This window comes from Oncorhynchus keta, chromosome 18 (assembly GCF_023373465.1).
Source record: "Oncorhynchus keta strain PuntledgeMale-10-30-2019 chromosome 18, Oket_V2, whole genome shotgun sequence".
Lineage (NCBI taxonomy): Eukaryota > Metazoa > Chordata > Actinopteri > Salmoniformes > Salmonidae > Oncorhynchus > Oncorhynchus keta.
Window position 1 is genome coordinate 18,801,949 of NC_068438.1, and position 20,471 is coordinate 18,822,419.

General features: G+C 43.8%; 1 protein-coding gene across 6 annotated transcripts in view; it reads right to left on the reverse strand.

Moving 5' to 3' along the window:
• Positions 1-20,471, reverse strand: part of LOC118396856 (BCAS3 microtubule associated cell migration factor) — a 367,384-nt gene that overhangs the window by 253,171 nt on the left and 93,742 nt on the right. For 4 of the 6 annotated variants that reach the window (XM_052467521.1, XM_052467520.1, XM_052467523.1 and 1 more), the window contains exon 16: positions 19,679-19,711. The exons of the other annotated variants lie outside the window; for them this stretch is intronic. In XM_052467521.1, the coding sequence (XP_052323481.1) occupies positions 19,679-19,711 (33 nt within the window). The remainder of the gene's footprint in view (positions 1-19,678; positions 19,712-20,471) is intronic. 6 annotated transcript variants of the gene reach the window in all.

Consider the following 20,471-nt stretch of genomic DNA (forward strand, 5'->3'; position numbering starts at 1 on the left):
GGCTCTGGTCAAAAGTAGCGCACTATGTAGGGAAAAAGGTGCCATTTGGAATTCAGCCCGCCTTCCCACTTGGCCTCTAAGCCTCTCCGTCTCTCCAACCTGACAGAGAGAGAGAGACAGTTGCCCTGGGCTCTCGAGGGCCCTTCACATTTCAAAAGCACTACACCCCCAACGCAGCCACCTTTTGTGTGGAAGAGACGGAGAAAAAAGGAGGAATTTGAACAGGAAGCAGCCTGTAAAACCATAATGGTGCTACAGCTGGCCTAAACGTAGGACAGGAGGAAGAAAAAATCTTAATGAATTTAGCATCCTTCCAACAGGACACTTCAACCCACCGCTCTCTCTCCGTCTCTATTTTTCTTTTCTCTCAGTCTCTCTCCCCATCTCAATCTTTCTCTCAGTCTCTCTCCCCATCTCAATCTTTCTCTCAGTCTCTCTCCCCATCTCAATCTTTCTCTCAGTCTCTCTCCCCATCTCAATCTTTCTCTCAGTCTCTCTCCCCATCTCAATCTTTCTCTCAGTCTCTCTCCCCATCTCAATCTTTCTCTCAGTCTCTCTCCCCATCTCAATCTTTCTCTCAGTCTCTCTCCCCATCTCAATCTTTCTCTCAGTCTCTCTCCCCATCTCAATCTTTCTCTCAGTCTCTCTCCCCATCTCAATCTTTCTCTCAGTCTCTCTCCCCATCTAAATCTTTCTCTCAGTCTCTTCCCCATCTCAATCTTTCTCTCAGTCCCCATCTCAATCCCCATCTCCCCATCTCAATCTTTCTCTCAGTCTCTCTCCCCATCTCAATCTTTCTCTCAGTCTCTCTCCCCATCTCAATCTTTCTCTCAGACTCTCTCCCCATCTCAATCTTTCTCTCAGTCTCTCTCCCCATCTAAATCTTTCTCTCAGTGTCTGCATGCACCACATTAACCCCCTCACCCTTGACAACCCAAAGAGGAACAGGTGTAGTTGACTTTGGTGGAGCTATCGTGGCTATTGGGCTGTTGACTGGACCGATACACCCCCCCCCCCCTCAGTTATTCCAAGGGGCCCAACTCATCAGAGGCCAGTCAGTGAGGAGAGGACAGGGAAAAGTGGTGAAAACCACGCACAGGCAGAAGACGATATCTAAAACACATCTTGGATGTCTGCTTGTCTGAGGGGGAGAGAGAGGAGAAGGAGTGTCTGGCAGAGAGATCGCTAGCCTAGCGAGGGAGCGAGATGGGGCCATGATTTGATTAATGACTGGGGCGTGATGTGCCTGAGCACTGATACATGACAGCCCCATGGAAAGAAGATCCATCAATGCAAATCCACCCGGCCCAGTCCAGCCAAGGCTCCCGCCAGAGGTCAGCATGTCACCTGACCCAGCCTGATCTCTCCATCCCGCCATCCCTCCATTTCCCTTGATCCTAAACTTTGCTCCCTCAAACCCTTCATCCAGCCATCCCTCCATCTCTACCTCTTTCCCTCCGTTCTTTTCTACATCCCTCACTCTCTCTACCTCTATCCATCCATCTCCATCCCTCCATCCTTCTCTACATCCCTCACTCTCTCTACCTCTATCCATCCATCTCCATCCCTCCATCCTTCTCTAGATCCCTCACTCTCTCTACCTCTATCCATCCAACTCCATCCCTCCATCCTTCTCTACATCCCTCACTCTCTCTACCTCTATCCATCCATCTCCATCCCTCCATCCTTCTCTACATCCCTCACTCTCTCTACCTCTATCCATCCATCTCCATCCCTCCATCCTTCTCTACATCCATCACTCTCTCTACCTCTATCCATCCATCTCCATCCCTCCATCCTTCTCTACATCCCTCACTCTCTCTACCTCTATCCATCCATCTCCATCCCTCCATCCTTCTCTATATCCCTCACTCTCTCTACCTCTATCCATCCATCGGCCCTCGGAGTGTGGTGTCAGGAAAATAACCTCACACTCAACGTCAACAAAACTAAGGAGATGATTGTGGACTTCAGGAAACAGCAGAGGGAACACCCCCCTATCCACATCGATGGAACAGTAGTGGAGAGGGTAGCAAGTTTTAAGTTCCTCGGCATATACATCACAGACAAACTGAATTGGTCCACTCACACTGACAGCGTCGTGAAGAAGGCGCAGCAGCGCCTCTTCAACCTCAGGAGGCTGAAGAAATTCGGCTTGTCACCAAAAGCACTCACAAACTTCTACAGATGCACAATCGAGAGCATCCTGGCGGGCTGTATCACCGCCTGGTACGGCAACTGCTCCGCCCTCAACCGTAAGGCTCTCCAAAGGGTAGTGAGGTCTGCACAACGCATCACCGGGGGCAAACTACCTGCCCTCCAGGACACCTACACCACCCAATGTTACAGGAAGGCCATAAAGATCATCAAGGACATCAACCACCCGAACCACTGCCTGTTCACCCCGCTATCATCCAGAAGGCGAGGTCAGTACAGGTGCATCAAAGCTGGGACCGAGAGACTGAAAAACAGCTTCTATCTCAAGGCCATCAGACTGTTAAACAGCCACCACTAACATTGAGTGGCTGCTGCCAACACACTGTCATTGACACTGACCCAACTCCAGCCACTTTAATAATGGGAATTGATGGGAAATGATGTAAATATATCACTAGCCACTTTAAACAATGCTACCTTATATAATGTTACTTACCCTACATTATTCATCTCATATGCATACGTATATACTGTACTCTATATCAGCGACTGCATCCTTATGTAATACATGTATCACTAGCCACTTTAACTATGCCACTTTGTTTACTTTGTCTACATACTCATCTCATATGTATATACTGTACTCGAAACCATCTACTGTATGCTGCTCTGTACCATCACTCATTCATATATCCTTATGTACATATTCTTTATCCCCTTACACTGTGTATAAGACAGTAGTTTTCAAATTGTTAGTTAGATTACTTGTTGGTTATCACTGCATTGTCGGAACTAGAAGCACAAGCATTTCGCTACACTCGCATCAACATCTGCTAACCATGTGTATGTGACAAATAAAATTTGATTTGATTTGATCCCTCCATCCTTCTCTACATCTCTCACTCTCTCTACCTCTATCCATCCATCTCCATCCCTCCATCCTTTTCTACATCCCTCCCTCACTCCCTTCTGCTCCGAACCAATTTGCATCCTCATCTAAACAGCGTCTCTCCGTCTCTCGGTTTCCCTCTCAGCCCGGTCATGGATATCTCGCTTTTGCTGCCCGATTTGCATCTGATGCACACAAGAAATGAGCTCGGCCGTTTCCGAGAAGAAAAAAAAGTGTCTAGACATTGCAGCTGTTGACAAGTATTTTCATGTTGAATTTGAATTGTGTTTTGTTTGCACGTGGACTTGGGACTTGGTCGTGAAAAAGCAAGTTGTGGTTCTGTAGCTCAGTTGGTAGAGCATGGCGCTTGTAACGCCAGGGTAGTGGGTTCGATTCCCGGGACCACCCATACGTAGAATGTATGCACACATGACTGTAAGTCGCTTTGGATAAAAGCGTCTGCTAAATGGCATATATTATTATTATTATTATTATATTATATATTATTATATTATATTATTATTATTATTATTATTATATTATATTATAAGTAAGGTAAAGAGGAACACTCTGGTAGAGAGTGAGGTACGTATAGAGAAAGGTAGAGAGAGAAGTAGAAGAGAGAAGTAGAGCGAGACAGACAGAAAGAAAGCAAGCAGTGGATGCAAGGCTAGGGAATACTGATGTACACTGAGTGAACAAAACATTAGGAACACCTGCTCTATCCATGACAGACTGACCAGGTGAATCCAGGCGAAAGCTATGATCACTTATTGATGACACTTGTTAAATCCACTTCGATCAGTGTAGATGAAGGGGAGAAGACAGGTTAAAGAAGGATTTTTAAGGCTTGAGACATGGATTGTGAATGGGCAAGACAAAAGATGTAAGTGCCTTTGAACGGGGTATGGTAGTATGTGCCAGGCGTACCAGTTTGAGTGTGTCAAGAACTGCAACGCTGCTGGATTTTTCATGCTCAATAGTTTCCAGTGTGTATCAAGAATGGTTCACCACCCAAAGTACATTCAGCCAACTTGACACAACTGTGGGAAGCAGTTGTGAGTCAACATGGGCCAGCATCCCTGTGGAACGCTTTTAACACCTTGTAGAGTCCATGCACTGACTAATTGAGGCTGTTGTGAAAGCAAATAGGGCTGCAACTCCATATTAGGAAGGTATCCCTAATTTTTTGTACATTCTGTGTATACAGTTTCATCCATTCATGCCTTTCTTGCTTGTCCAAGTTTCCCAGACATGTTATAGTGAAGAGAGAAGGAGGGAGGGTTGGGGGCACAGGAAGTAGGGATTAAGGTGAAGGAAATTAGGGGGTATAAGAGGAGAAAGGAACTTTAGCTACACTGTTGAGCTGAAGTTTCGCTTTCATGCCAAACCAGCCCTGCGATAGCAATTCCCCAAACTATTATTATTAAAATACTCACTTCCAGAGAAGAGAAAAAGAGAGAGAGAGGAGTGGAAGAGAGAGAGAGAGAGAGAGAGACACTTTAACCATTTGCACATTGTTACAACACTGTATATAGACATATGACATTTGAAACGTCTTTATTCTTTTGGAACTTTTGTGAGTGTAATGATTACTGCTAATTTTGTATTGTTTATTATCTATTTCACTTGCCTTGGCAATGTAAACATATGCCAACATGCCATGCCAATAAAGCGCCTTCAACTGAGAGAGAGAGAGAGAGAGAGAGAGAGAGAGAGAGAGAGAAAAAACAAAACCAAATGTCTGTCTGGCCCACCACTTCACCTTGGACAGCCTTTACGACCAGGTTCACCTATACAAGGCAGCAGTGCCCACCTTCGTCTGGAACCGAAAGGAACTCACCCCAACCCCAGCCCCTGACACAGGAGCTACAGATCAATAGACACCCCGCCCAGACCAGCGAGACACTCTCGCAGACCTGCAGGACCCCCCCACCCCCCTGAACTACACATGGAGGACCACCCCGAGAGGACCTACATTCAGACCATAGCACCACCAGACACATCCACAACCCAACCAATCTACACCCCATTTAGGCCCCCTCAGACCAGACCTATGGAGATGGACCCACTGGTTGCCCTCTAGGTTAAAGAGAGCTGGTAGTCCCATCCACAAAACTACGAGGTGTGAAACAGGGTAGGGACTCAGTGGGTATGCTCATTTGGTATAGAGCAGACCTAACTCACTCTATTAAATTAATCAAAACAGGAACATTTTACATTCGGCTGGAAATTCAAAAGGAAATTCTCAACAGAGAAAAAAGTCCTCCTGTGTGCTACCTATATCCCCCCACTAGAATCCCCATACTTTAATGAAGACAGCTTCTCCATCCTGGAGGGGGAAATCAATCATTTCCAGGCCCTGGGACATGTACTAGTCTGTGCGACCTAAATGCGAGAACTGGACAAGAACCTGACACCTTCAGCACACAGGGGGACAAACAACTACCTGGAGGTGAAAGCATTCCCTCCCCCATATGCCCCCCAAGACACAACTCCTGCAGCTCTGTTGAATGCTGGGTATGTACATAGTCAATTGCTAGGCTTTGAGGGGACTCCTATGGTACACCTGTAGCTCTTCTCTTGGCAGTAGTACTGTAGACTACTTTATCACTAACCTCAACCCAGAGTCTCTCAGAGCGTTTACAGTCAGCCCACTGACACCCCTATCAGATCACAGCAAAATCACAGTCTACTTGAACAGAGCAATACTCAATCATGAGGCATCGAAGACAAAGGAACTGAATAATATTAAGAAAAGCTATAGATGGAAGGAAAGTAGTGTGGAAATCTACCAAAAAACAATTAGGCTACAACAAATTCAATCCCTTTTAGACAACTTCCTAGACTAAATGTTTCACTGTAATAATGAAGGTGTAAACTTCGCAGTAGAAAACCTAAACAAACCTCAAATCAAAACATTTCAAACAAAAAAACTAAGAAAATTAACAACAACGACAAATGGTTTGATGAAGAATGCAAAAAGAAAGAAATTGAGAAAACTATCCAACCAAAAACTGAGACCCAGAAAACCTGAGCCTACGCCTTCACTATGGTGAATCACAAAAACAATACAAAAATACACTACGAAAAAATAAGGAATAGCACGTCAGAAATCAGTTCAACGTAATTGAAGAATCCATAGAATCTAACCTCTTCTGGGAATATTGGAAAACTCTAAACAAACAACAACACAAATAGTTATCTATCCAAAATGGAGATGTATGGGTAAACCACTTCTGTAATATTTTTGGACCGATAAAAAAAGAACAAACAGCAAAAACATATACATGATCAAATACAAATCTTAGAATAAACGATTACAGACTACCAGAACCTACTGTATTCTCCAATTACATTGAATGAACTACAGGACAAAATACAAACCCTCCAACCCAAAAAGACCTGTGGGGTTGATGGTATCCTCAATGAAATGATAAAATATACAGACAACAAATTCCAATTGGCTATACTTAAACTCTTTAACCTCATCCTCCCCAATATTTGGAGGAACGGTCACCCCAATCCACATAAGTGGAGACAAATTTGACCTCAATAACTTCCGTGGGATAGGCGTCTACAGCAACCTTGGGAAAAATCCTCTGAACTATCATTAACAGCAGACTCGTACATTTCCTCAGTGAAAACAATGTACTGAGCAAATGTCAAATTGGCTTTTTACCAAATTACCGTATGACAGACCACACACACCCTAATTGGCAAACAAACAAAACAAAACAAACAAAGGCAAAGTCTTCTCATGCTTTGTTGATTTCAAAAAAGTTTTTGACTCAATTTGACATGAGGGTCGGCTACACAAATTGCTGGAAAGTGGTGTTGGGGAAAAACATTCAACATTATAAAATCAACAAGTGTGCGGTTAAAATTGGCAAAAAACACAATTCTTTTCACAGGGTCGTGGGCTGAGACAGGGATGCAGTTTAAGCCCCACCCTCTTCAACATATATATCAACAAATTGGCGAGGGCACTAGAACAGTCTGCAGCAGCACCTGGCCTCACCCTACTAAAATCTGAAGTCAAATGTCTACTGTTTGCTGATTATCTGGTGCTTCGGTCCCCAACCAAGGAGGGCCTACAGCGGGGCCCATTTATTCTGCACAGATTATGTCAGACCTGGGCCCTGACAGTAAATCTCAGTAAGACAAAAATAGTGTTCCAAAAAACTTCCAGTTGCCAGGACCACAAATACAAATTCCATCTAGAAACCGCTGCCCTAGAGCACACAAAAAACTATAAATACTTCAGCCTAAACATCAGTGTCATGACGTTGGCCTGGGGGGTAGGTTTATGACAGTCATAAATACGTCTTCCCCCTTTTTCCTCTCTCTACCCTACTGAGGTTACATTTGCAAAATCCTTAGTGAACATAGATATTCTGAGAACATCAGAAGGTGGGGGGGAAATTAACTATATTCTGGTAATCCAACCAATTGAACATATGCGGTGGTACTTAATGAATATGATGTCAGTTCGGTTGTCATCTGAGACATTCTCATCAATGATAAGATGACAAACTCTATAGTGGAAAGTCTACACATCAGAGTTATCGGATTCACATGGGATTGTTGTTCAATTTAAATGTTTGAATATGAAATTATTCATGATGGAATGAAATGTGATTTTAGCTTCTAAAATGTGAAATTTGGGTTTTCATAAGGTAGGGCTCTGCTCAATCAGTGGCCCGCCCCTGTGAAGGGACATGGCCTATAAAACTTTTCTAACACGCCCTCCTCTCCCTTCCTATATTAGCCCTTGACGACAATATAACTTCCTATTCCGAGGATGTAGGACGACGGTCCGATGTCAGAATGGTTCAGATAATATTATTATTATTATCTGAACCATTCTGACATCGGACCGTCGTCCTACATGATGAGGAAGGGGGCATGAGTGCCTCAATAAGCAGTATGTAGCATCAACAATCTTTATATGGTGATATTTTGATGTAAGTGCAAATGTACTGGTTGTTCAGATAACTAAGTTTCTAATATAAAAAAAAACCTAACTATTCCCTTTGTCAGCCACAATGTCTTACACACGACTGGCAAGACCATGCTTTCTTTAATCAAAGTTACCACTGTTCAACCACATGTTCAACAGCTAGCTAATTAATCAACATCTTTAGAGGCCCACAGTTCTCTGTTCAGCTTCCAAACACAGCACAAAGTAAAGACGGGTATTTTTGTAACTATTTACAAATGTATTTGGTAACTCATTCCAGTCTTAAAAATATCCTTGATCGAAATGGAGCATAGTAACTTTATGATTATCGTCCAATAACAATGGTGGTTACATTTAAATAACTGGTAGCAACCTCAAGAGCACTTTCATCTAGATTTAACTGGCACAATTCAGCAGTCTCTATATCAAGAGAATGACATTTAAAAAATCCCATTTAAAAAATCCCAAACAGACAATGCAGTTAAACACATTAAAATATTAACAATTTACACTTTTCCAAAACACACAAAACAAATAACTTATTTTATTACAATATGATTGCATATGCTCAATAAAAAAAGAAAGCAATTTTAAACAAATACTGCATCTTTATTTATGACAATAGGCTACAGAAACACAACCATCTATATGCTTCTCATAATAGAAATACATCCCATATAATGACAACTTAATTTGTTCGCTTTTCATTCAAGCTCTAAATATACACTGCTCAAAAAAATAAAGGGAACACTAAAATAACACATCCTAGATCTGAATGAATGAAATATTTTAATTTATTAAATACTTTTTTCTTTACATAGTTGAATGTGCTGACAACAAAATCACACAAAAATTATCAATGGAAATCAAATTTATCAACCCATGGAGGTCTGGATTTGGAGTCACACTCAAAATTAAAGTGGAAAACCACACTACAGGCTGATCCAACTTTGATGTAATGTCCTTAAACGAGTCAAAGTGAGGCTCAGTAGTGTGTGTGGCCTCCACGTGCCTGTATGATCTCCTTACAATGCCTGGGCATGCTCCTGATGAGGTGGCGGATGGTCTCCTGAGGGATCGTCTCCCAGACCTGGACAAAAGCATCCGCAAACTCCTGGACAGTCTGTGGTGCAACGTGGCGTTGGTGGATGGAGCGAGACATGATGTCCCAGAGGTCTGGGGAACGGGCGGGCCAGTCCATAGCATCAATGCCTTCCTCTTGCAGGAACTGCTAACACACTTGAGGTCTAGCATTGTCTTGCATTAGGAGGAAGCCAGGGCCAACCGCACCAGCATATGGTCTCACAAGTGGTCTGAGGATCTCATCTCGGTACCTAATGGCAGTCAGGCTACCTCTGGCGAGCACATGGAGGGCTGTGCGGCCCCCCAAAGAAATGCCACCCCACACCATGACTGACCCACCGCCAAACCGGTCATGCTGGAGGATGTTGCAGGCAGAACGTGCTCCACAGCGTCTCCAGACTCTGTCACGTCTGTCACGTGCTCAGTGTGAACCTGCTTTCATATGTGAAGAGCACAGGGCGCCAGTGGCGAATTTGCCAATCTTGGTGTCTGTGGACGTCGGGCCCTCATACCACCCTCATGGAGTCTGTTTCTGACCGTTTCAGCAGACACATGCACATTTGTAGCCTGGGTTGTTGCCCTCCTACGGCCTCCTCCACGTCTCCTGATGTACTGGCCTGTCTCCTGGTAGCACCTCCATGCTCTGGACACTACGCTGACAGACACAGCAAACCTTCTTGCCACAGCTCACATTGATGTGCCATCCTGGATGAGCTGCACTACCTGAGCCACTTGTGTGGGTTGTAGACTCCGTCTCATGCTACCACTAGAGTGAAAGCACCACCAGCATTCAAAAGTGACCAAAACATCAGCCAAGAAGCATAGGAACTGAGAAGTGGTCTGTGGTCACCACCTGCAGAACCACTCCTTTATTGGGGGTGTCTTGCTAATTGCCTATAATTTCCACCTGTTGTCTATTCCATTTGCACAACAGCATGTGACATTTATTGTCAATCAGTGTTGCTTCCTAAGTGGACAGTTTGATTTCACAGAAGTGTGATTGACTTGGAGTTACATTGTGTTGTTTAAGTGTTCCCTTTATTTTTTTGAGCAGTGTATAAGGGTGATATATTATTGTTGCCTGATTGTCCTGTGTTCCAATGTAACTGGCGGTACAGTAGCAAGGCTGCTTGGCTCTCTGACGGCTCTCTGACGGCTCTCTGACGGCTCTCTGACGGCTCTCTGACGGCTCTCTGACGGCTCGGCTCTCTGACGGCTCGGCTCTCTGACGGCTCGGCTCTCTGACGGCTCGGCTCTCTGACGGCTCTCTGACGGCTCTCTGACGGCTCTCTGACTCAGGTCATGAGAAGAGTCACTAATTAATTTCCTCACCATGGTAAAACTATGGAGGGCTACGCGTCTCAGCCAAGCCCTGAGCCTTCGCTGCCCTATACAGAGACATCAGACGGGTTTACCAGAGGAGGACAACACACAGCAGAATACAGGGGCTCCCCAACAATAAGCCACACCGAAGCTAGTCAGATAGAGTTAAAGACAGTTGGCTACAGTTCCAAATCATCACAACAGAGGTTCAACCAACAGTTAGCTAGAGCAACTCACACTCAGGCTACAATAGAGGGAGTGAGAAACACTGGGGGCTTGGTAACTATAACGGAGGCCTTTCTGTGAAGTAACCCAGTGAAATGAGACAAGGTAACAAGTAAAAGCTGTTCTATTGAGAAACACAGAGTGGCCTATGTGGAGCACAACCGGTTGAAGTGACAATAATTCTCTCAACCCATGTAGAACAGTGAAACAGAGTTCTTTTATTTTAACATTATAATTTAGAAAATCCAATAACTATGAGTGGTAGTGAAATCCCAATGAGAAGGGGTTTAGTGGTCAGAGACTAAGCTATTAGGAGTTACATAAAAATTAGTCCCCACAGTGGAGTCAACCAACCACTGACAAAGATACATATTCCTTCAACTTACGTATTTTTGGTTCCAGAAAATATAGAGAGCACAAATTTCAGTAAATGTCTTGTTCGATTGCTGTGTGGTTTTACTCTGAGATCACCGTTATTGACTCAAGCAGAGGTCAGTAGCCGACTGGGCCTCGAACCGCGATGAGGAAAAACACACAACTACAGTACAGTCCTGGCCTGGCTGCCCCACACACAACCCAGACACACATTAAAAATAATACTAAAACTATATGTACAAGCTTAAACCGTACTTCACACTTTTATTTTCTATGTTTTATTTATTTTGAGAATTTCCACTTGCACATCCTAAATTGTAGATGAATGTAAATTGTGTTTAATTGTTTCATGGGTATTTTGGGATTTGTAATTTTCAGAGAAAATGGTTTCTCTCCAACTGTGCTATTTCTTAACCCAGTGTGATAATAAGCGTGATAATTTGAGAAACAAAAACTTTACTCAAATTTACAAAGCTCCCAGTTTTAATTTCAGGAACATACATTTTGGTCCCAGTGAGACACCAGAATCATAAAAGAACACCTACTGTAAACTTATTCAGACAACCTAGGGGTCTAGGGGAAATATGTACATTTATGGCAACAAAATATAAATCTTCCTTTAGGGCCTCTTCAGTTTCACCCGGTGTATTACATCTGAGGCTAAATCGGATTAAAACTAAATAATACATTCATTATGGATTTCTTCTCTTTTAACAATACTACAATAAATCAAATATTTACACAGGGAAAAATGTGAGAAAAATACATTTGTGCTAGGCTAGTGTTACAAAACATTCCGTTTGTGTTAAACCCAAAATACAATTACCAAACTATCCTACATACTGTGAATTTAAAGTGGAACTCATGAGGGGAATGTTTTTCAGTGGAAAGGAAGTGACCATTCATAAAAAGGAAGGCAGGAGGAATTACAGGGCTGTCCCAGCCCCTTCTGTTTCTGTTGGGCTAGATTCCTATCAAGGAAAAACTATGCTGCGCCAGTCAAGCTTTACACGCCTTCTCCTCGCTCTCTCAGTGGAGTGGAATAGGGACTGACTGGCACTACAGAGCCAGGCCAGCTTTCTGCCAAGAGTAACTCTGAGAACACAGTGCCATGCAGAGGATGACACTGGTACTACACGCTGAGAGAGTCCATGGAATATGTACTGCAACTTTTTTTAATTTAACCATTATTTATTAAACTAGGCAAGTCAGTTAAGAACAAATTCTTATTTACAATGATGGCCTACCCCAGCCCAACCCGGACAACGTTGAGCCAATTGTGCGCCACCCTGTAGGACTCCAATCACGGCCGGATGTGATGCAGCCTGGAAATCAGTAGTTTCTTTGGAAAATGTATTGTTTTTCCATTCAATGTCAAATACATATATAGGAGGAACATTACATGATACAATAACTTAAAAAGGAAGCCTTTCAGTTTTGATTACAAACCGGTAAGATATCAAATTTGATGTGTAACATGCTTTAGAGACAACAGTTGTAGACTAACAGTGAAATGCTTACTTACGGGTCCATTTCCAACAATGCAGAGTCAAATTTAAGATACATTTCAAAAATATATAAATTATAACAAGGAACACAGTGAATAAATTAAAATAATGGGTCAAAATAAAATGGCTATACTGTCTGTATATAAGGAGTAGAAAACAACATGTATCGAGTCGATGCTTACTGAAACCCTTAACCAACCATGCTTAAAGAAAATAAAAGTGCAAAAAAATAGAAAATAAAAGTAACAAATAATTCAACAGCAGCAGTAAAATAACAACAGCGAGGCTATATACAGCGGGTACCAGTACAGAGTCAATGTGCCGGTTAGTCGCGGTAATATGCAGATGTCGGTGGAGTTAAAGTCACTATGCATAGATAATAAACAGACTATCAGCAGCATAAACGAGGGGTCTGGGGAGCCCTTTCATTAGCTGTTCAAGAGTCTTATGGCTTGGGGGTAGAAGCTGTTAAGAAGCATTTTGGACCTCGACGTGGGGCTCCGGTACCGCTTGCCGTGCCGATAGCAGAGGGGGAAATAGGCTTTCTCGTGCCCTATTCATGACTGCCTTCGTGTGTTTGGACCATTATAGTTTGTTGGTGATGTGGACACCAAGGAACATGAAGCTCTTAACCTACTCCACTGCAGCCCCATCGATGTTGTCCTGGCACCACACGGCCAGGTCTGTGACCTCCTCCCTATAGGCTGTTTCCTTGTTGTCGGTGATCAGGCCTAACACTGTTTTGTCATCGGCATACTTTATGACGGTGTTGGAGTCGTGCCTGGCCACGCAGTCATGAGTGAACAGGGAGTACAGGAGGGGACTGAGCACGCACCCCTGAGGGGCCTCAATGTTAAGAATCAGCGTGGCGGATGTGTTGTTACCTAGCCTTACCACCTGGGAGCTGCCCATCAGGAAGTCCAGGAACCAGTTGCAGGGGGAGGTGCTTAGTTCCAGGGTCCTTAGCTTAGGGATGAGCTTTGAGGGCAATATGGTGTTGAACACGGAGCTGTAGTCAGTGAATAGCATTCTTGCATAGGTGTCCCTTTTGTCCAGATGGGATAGGGCAGTGTGGAGTGCAATAGAGATTGCATCATCTGTGATCAGTTGAGTATTGGGTTTCTGGGATAATGGTGTTGATGTGAGCCATGACCAGCCTTTCAAAGCACTTCATGGCTACAGACGTGAGTGCTACGGGTCAGTAGTCATTTAGGCAGGTTACCTGAGTGTTCTTGGGCACAGGGACTATGGTGGTCCGCTTGAAACATGTTGGTATTACAGACTCTGACAGGGACAGGTTGAAAATGTCAGTGAAGACACTTGCCAGTTGGTCAGAGCATGCTCAGAGTACATGTCCTGGTAATCCGTCTGGCCCTGCGGCCTTGTGAATGTTGACCTGTTTCAAAAGTTTTACTCACATCGGCCACGGAGAGCATGATCACACAGTCATCCGGAACAGCTGATGCTCTCATGCATGCTTCAATGTTACTTGCCTCGAAGCGAGCATAGAAGTAATTTAGCTCGTCTGGTAGGCTCGTGTCACTGGGCAGCTCGGGGCTGTGCTTCCCTTTGTAGTCAGAAATAGTTTGCAAGCACTGCCACATCCGACGAGTGTCGGAGCCGGTGTAGTACGATTCAATCTTAGTCCTGTATTGACGCTTTGCCTGTTTGATGGTTCGTCGGAGGGCATAGCGGGATTTATTATAAGCTTCTGGGTTGAAAGCGGCAGCTCTACCCTTTAGCTCAGTGCGGATGTTGCCTGTAATCCATGGCTTCTAGTTGGGGTATGTACCTACGGTCACTGTGGGGACAATGTCATTGATGCACTTATTGATGAAGCCAGTGACTGTGTACCGCTCAATGCCATCGGAAGAATCCTGGAATATATTCCATTCTGTGCTAGCAAAACAGTCCTGTAGCTTAGCATCTGCTTCATCTGACCACTTTCTAATTGACAGAGTCCCTGGTACATCCTGCTTTAGTTTATGCTAGTATGCAGGAATCAGGAGGATAGAATTATGGTCAGATTTGCCAAATGGAGGGCAAGGGACAGCTTTGTACACATCTGTGTGTGAAGTAAAGGTGGTCTAGAGTTTTTACCCTCTGGTTGCACATTGAACATGCTGGTCGAAAATGAGGTAAAACGGATGAGTTCCCCTGCATTAAAGTCCCCGGCCACTAGGAGTGCCACCTCTGAATGAGTGTTTTCCTGTTTGCTTATGGCCATATACAGCTCATTGAGTGCGGTCTTAGTGCCAGCATCGGTTTATGGTGGTATATAGACAGCTACGAAAAATACAGATGAAAACTCTCGGTAAACAGTGTGGTCTACAGCTTATCATGATGTTAATCTACAGGTGAGCAAACCCTTGAGACTTCATTAGATTCTGTGGACCATATGTTGTTTACAAATATACATAGATCGCCACCCCTTGTCTTACCAGAGGTGCTGTTCTATCCTGCAGAAAAAGCTTAAAACCCTCCAGCTGTATGTTATTGATTGTATGTTGGTTAATAGAACTGATGGTAAAGGTAGATTACCCTCTCTGCGACGGATCCTTACAAGGCACGATACCTCCGTCTCTTTCTGCACGTGACGGGGATGAGGGCCTTGTTGGGTGTCTGACGTAAATCCTTCCCCTCGTTGAAGAAAAAGTTAAAGAAAACGTATTCCTCCAGTACGGGGTGAGTAATCGCCGTCCTGATATCTAGAAGCTCTTTTCGGTCATAACACACAGTGGCAGAAACATTATGTACAAAATAAGTTAGAAATAACTGTGACGGCCCTGAATTTTTCTGAACCGTCTCAGTGCTTCTCCTTCCAATAGGGCGCTTTCCCTTTAATTCCCAATTAAATAGCCAGCATCAGCAGCGCAAAAGTGGGGTTGTGATGGAGAAGTGAATGAGGATGTGTTTAACCCTCAGTTCCGAAGCTTCTCTATTCCGGTTGTTTTGTTGCCGTTAAACGTGTGTTTTGTAGCCTAATAGAGTTTACCCAGGATCGGAGCCACTCTTTGCGTCTATTGGCGGATTGGATTGTCTGACTGACCGACTGACTACAACCTTTTTGTATACGGTATTTGTTTTGACGTCATGTATACGGTGATGATTTATGAAGTTAGTTGTAGTTGAGGACTTAGTAAGAGTTGATACACTTTAAAGTTCTGTGGTAAAATAATTGTTATATTGATTCTATGATTAATACTGGGTTTACGCTACGTGGAATGAACGGACAAACATTGCGTGACTAAGGTCACGGGAGTTCCCTGAACTCCTTTACCGGGCTGGACTCTTTTTAGGCCCGAGGTACAGGACATTTCTAGAAGAACCAGAACTCATTGTGATATTATTATATGTGTGTGTAATCATTGATGTTGCTAATACAACCCATGCAAAAGAATATAGTTGTTTTTGAAGTTCTTTCCCATGTTTTAAGGGTTTATTGAAAAGTTTATTTCCATCCTGACATTTACCTAAGTCCTTTGTATTGGTGTAGACTTGACGGACCAGATGGGACTCATTCCCTCCCAAACCAAAAGGAGAAACCAATGTTTTCTCTGGTAGGCACAACCTACCTGGCACCCCTATAAATAATAACTTCAAGTCAAAAACGTTACATAACGCAAAAAAACCATACACAATAGCACAATTGGTTAGGGATCGTAAAACGGCAGCCATCTCCTTTGGTGTTATGACCAAGTAAAAATAGATTTTTAGACATTTTTGCAAATTTATTAAATTAAAAAACGGAAATAACATTTTACATAAGTATTCACACCCTTTACTCAGTACTTTGTTGAAGCACTTTTGGCAGCGATTAGAGTCTTGAGTCTTCTTGGGTATGACACTACAAGCTTTATTTGGGGAGTTTCTCCCATTCGTCTCTGCAGATTCTCTCAAGCTCTTTCAGGTTGCATGGGGAGTGTTGCTGCACAGCTATTTTCAGGTCTCTTCAGAGATGTTCAATCAAGTCCAGGCTCTGGGCCACTCAAGGACATTCAGGAACTTGTCCCGAAGCCACTCCTTAGTTGTCTTGGCTGTGTAGTTAGGGTAGTTGTCCTGTTGGAATGAGAACCATCGCCAGTCTGAGCACTTTGGAGCAGGTTGTCATCAAGGATCTCTGTACACTGCTCTGTTCATCTTTGCCTTGATCCTGAATAGTCTCCCAGTCTCTGACGCTAAAAAACATGACCACTGCATGATGCTGTCACCATCATTCTTCATCGTAGGGATGGTGCCAGGCTTCCTTCAGACGTGACGCTTGGCCAAAGAGATCATTCTTGGTTTCATCGGACCAGAGAATCTTGCTTTTCGTGGTCTGAGAGTTTTTCTTTTGGCAAACACCAAGCGTGCTGTAATGAGCCTTTTACTGAAGAGTGGCTTCCGTCTGGCCACTCTACCATAAAGACCTGATTGGTGGAGTGCTGCAGAGATGGTTGCCCTTCTGGAAGGTTCTCCCATCTCCACAGAGTAACTCTGGAGCTCTGTCAGAGTGACCATCAGGTTCTTGGTCACCTCCCTGATCAAGGCCCTTCTCCCCTGATTGCTCAGTTTAGACGGGCGGCCAGCTCTAGGGAGAGTCTTGGTGGTTCCAAAATTCTTTAATTTAAGAATGATGGAGGCCACTGTTCTTGGGGACCTTCAATGCTGCAGATGTTTTTTGGTACACTTCCCCAGTTCTGTGCCTCGACACAATCCTGTCTTGGAACTCTAAGGACAATTCCTTCGACCTCATTGCTTGGTTTTTGCTCTGACATGGACTGTCAACGGTGGGAACTTATATAAACAGTTGTGTGACTTTCCAAATCATTGCCCATCAATTGAATTTACCACAGGTGGACTAAAATCAAGTTGTAGAATATATTTGTAGAAAATATATATACATTAGCAAAAATAAAATAAAAACCTGTTTTCGCCTCATCATTATGGGGTATTGTGTGTAGATTGCTTTAATCCATTTTAGAATAAGGCTGTAAAATAACAAAATGTGGAAAAAGTCAAGGGGTCTGAATACTTTCAAGGCACTTTCGGTAGGGGTAAAGTGACTAGGCAACAGGATAGATAAGACAGTAGCAGCAGTGTGCAGCATTTGGTGAGTGTAAAAGTGTGTGTAGTCAGTTTGCACCTATGTGCATGTTATGTGTGGGTGTATGTTGGGTGTGTGTGTGTAAATATATGTGAGTGTGTGGGTAGAGTCCTGTGTGTGCGCATAGAGTCAGTGCAAGGGAGTTAGTACAAAAAATGGTCAACGCAGGTTGTCCGGGTAGACATTTGATTAGCTATTGTTTAGAAATATTATGGCTTGTGGGTAAAAGCAGTTCAAGGTCTTGTTGGTTCCAGACTTGGTGCATTGCTGCCGCTTACCGTGCGGTAGCAGATTGGGTGGCTGGAGTCTGAACATTTTTAAGGCCTTCCTGACACCACCCGGTATAGATGTCCTAGATGGAAGAAAGCTCGGACCCAGTGATGTACTGGGCTGTACACATTACCCTCTGTAGCACCTTGTGGTCCAATGCCAAGCAGTTGCAGTACCAAGCGGTGATGCAGCCAGTTAAGACGCTCTCAATGGTGCAACTGTAGAACTTAGCCTCCTGAGGAGGAAGAAGCGTTGTTGTGCCCTCTTAACGACTGCGTTGATGTGTTTGGATCATGTGTAATGTGGGGCGGCCCGTCAGGAAGTCCAGGATCCAGGTGCAGAGGGAGGTGTTCAGTCCCAGGGAACTTAGTTTAGTGATGAGCTTTGAGGGCACTATGGTGTTGACCGCTGAGTTGTAGTCAATGAACAGCATTCTCACATAGGTGAGAATAGAGTGGGTCCAGGGCGTCTGGAATGATGGTGAAGTGAGGCATGACCAGCCTTCAATGCATTTCATGGCTATAGATGTGAGTGGTACAGAGCGATAGCCATTTAGACAGGTTGATTTGGTGTTCATGGGCACGGGAACTACGGTGGTCTACTTGAAACATGTAAGTATTATAGACGGTCAGGGAGAGATTGAAAATATAGGTGAAGACTAACTAGACTGCCTTTGCTTTTCAGTAAGGGACAGATTAATCTGTCATTAGGAACAAGAGAAAAATAGAAATGTGTAGAAGCAACTGTATGACCATCACATACGCTGTAAACTACATCTTCCTTCATCTTTCACTATACAACGTTTAAAATGTTACTATGCTGAGGTGATTGATACTCATTTCCAGTGTGTGTGCCTGCTTTCCTGTGTGTGTGTGTGTGTGTGTGTGTGTGTGTGTGTGTGTGTGTGTGTGTGTGTGTGTGTGTGTGTGTGTGTGTGTGTGTGTGTGTGTGTGTGTGTGTGTGTGTGTGTGTGTGTGTGTGTGTGTGTGTGTGTGTGTGTTAGAGGTCATATACAGAAGGCCACTGTGGAGCACACAGCAAGCAAACAACATCAAACCTCATGTTTTACGAAGGGTGACAAAATCAGTGTGTCCTGCACTTCAAAGTGAGTGTTTAAAAAGCTCTAATTATAGAACTTCACAGACAAGCCCTGGGTCAGAGGGTCAAGTCATTAACATGTCACGCCTCGCTAGCTTAACGTTAGTTAGTTATCAACCACTCCGAGGTAATGCCTGCATCCAAAGTGGCACGATATTTCCTTTATAGTGCACTACATTTGACCAGGGCCCATAGAGCTCTGGTCAAAAGTAGTGCACTATAAAGGGAAAAGGGTGTCATTTGGGACATACAGCAAATGCCATCATTGTAAGACCGGCGTCCGTTACACGCTGACTGTGTTTTGGCCGGAGGACGATGATGGACAGAAAAGGGCGGTGTGAAGGATTAAAGAACCCTGAAAACCAAAACAAGCTCTGTGTTGGCTTGTAATGGCACAGAGGAAGTATCCCTTTATCAACAGTGAATTAACAGCTTCCCTTTGCACCTTGTTTTGCCCTTTGCTGCAACCTCTGAACGTGGGCCAGAAACCAGATGGCTGGATGACTGTTGGATCCACAATGAACCACCAAGCATTCTATTTCAGGCCACAAGGAGAAATCAGCACCCTCACTAACAGACTAACAGTCATCTGTTGATGTGTCATTGTTTGACCCCAGCTGAAAACATATACGGGCTCATGCAAAAAACACATACACACACACAGTTGCGAGTGGACACACGGCGGACCAGACTTCACTGACCTCTATTTTCTCTTTTCTTTCTGCATTTTGCTCCTGTTGAATGGAATAGCAGTACAGTCAGTACAGCATAACGTTTCTCTTTCAATCACAGGAGTGTTTGGACTGAACTCTGCCAGCCCAGTCTGGTCTATAGTCAAACACTGACCCCAAATCAGCCAGACTCAACTACCACAGACAATAAGACTGATAAAACCATACATAGGACAGTTTAAAACAAACATTGGTTTGAAGTACATGAAACATCCACTCCATATCAACAATCAAATATGTACAGTATCTATGATGTCTAAGCACTTGACCAACAGAGCACTTTTCCAGGTTCAGGTTGTGTAATCTACTTTAGAAACTAGATCAAAAGCTAAGCTATATGATTAACTTGTGAATAGAAGTTTAAAATGATTGTCAAATAGTCATTCATATTGTTACATGGACATTATTAGGGACATTGGGTCAATAGAATCAGAGCTCTACTACCCGAAGAGCCCCAAAATGATACATGGTGTTGGGCCCGGGTAGGGCCTGCTTTTTCATCAAGAACTAGGGTACGGGCAGGGCTCAGGTATCATTAAATTGATCACTAACATTCTGAAGCTGAGCCTTTTGTTGTGCTCTGAATCGGGCCTGGGTAGGGTAGGGCTTGAACGTTGCGGGCATGGGTAGCGCTCAGGCTTAAAATGTATGCCTGTGCAGGGCTCTAAATTGAATACACTGGCTCAATTAAATTAAATAATTCATTAGAGACATCAGGTTAGCCATTCCGTTGAGGATGCATGGGTGAAGATCATAGGTCAAG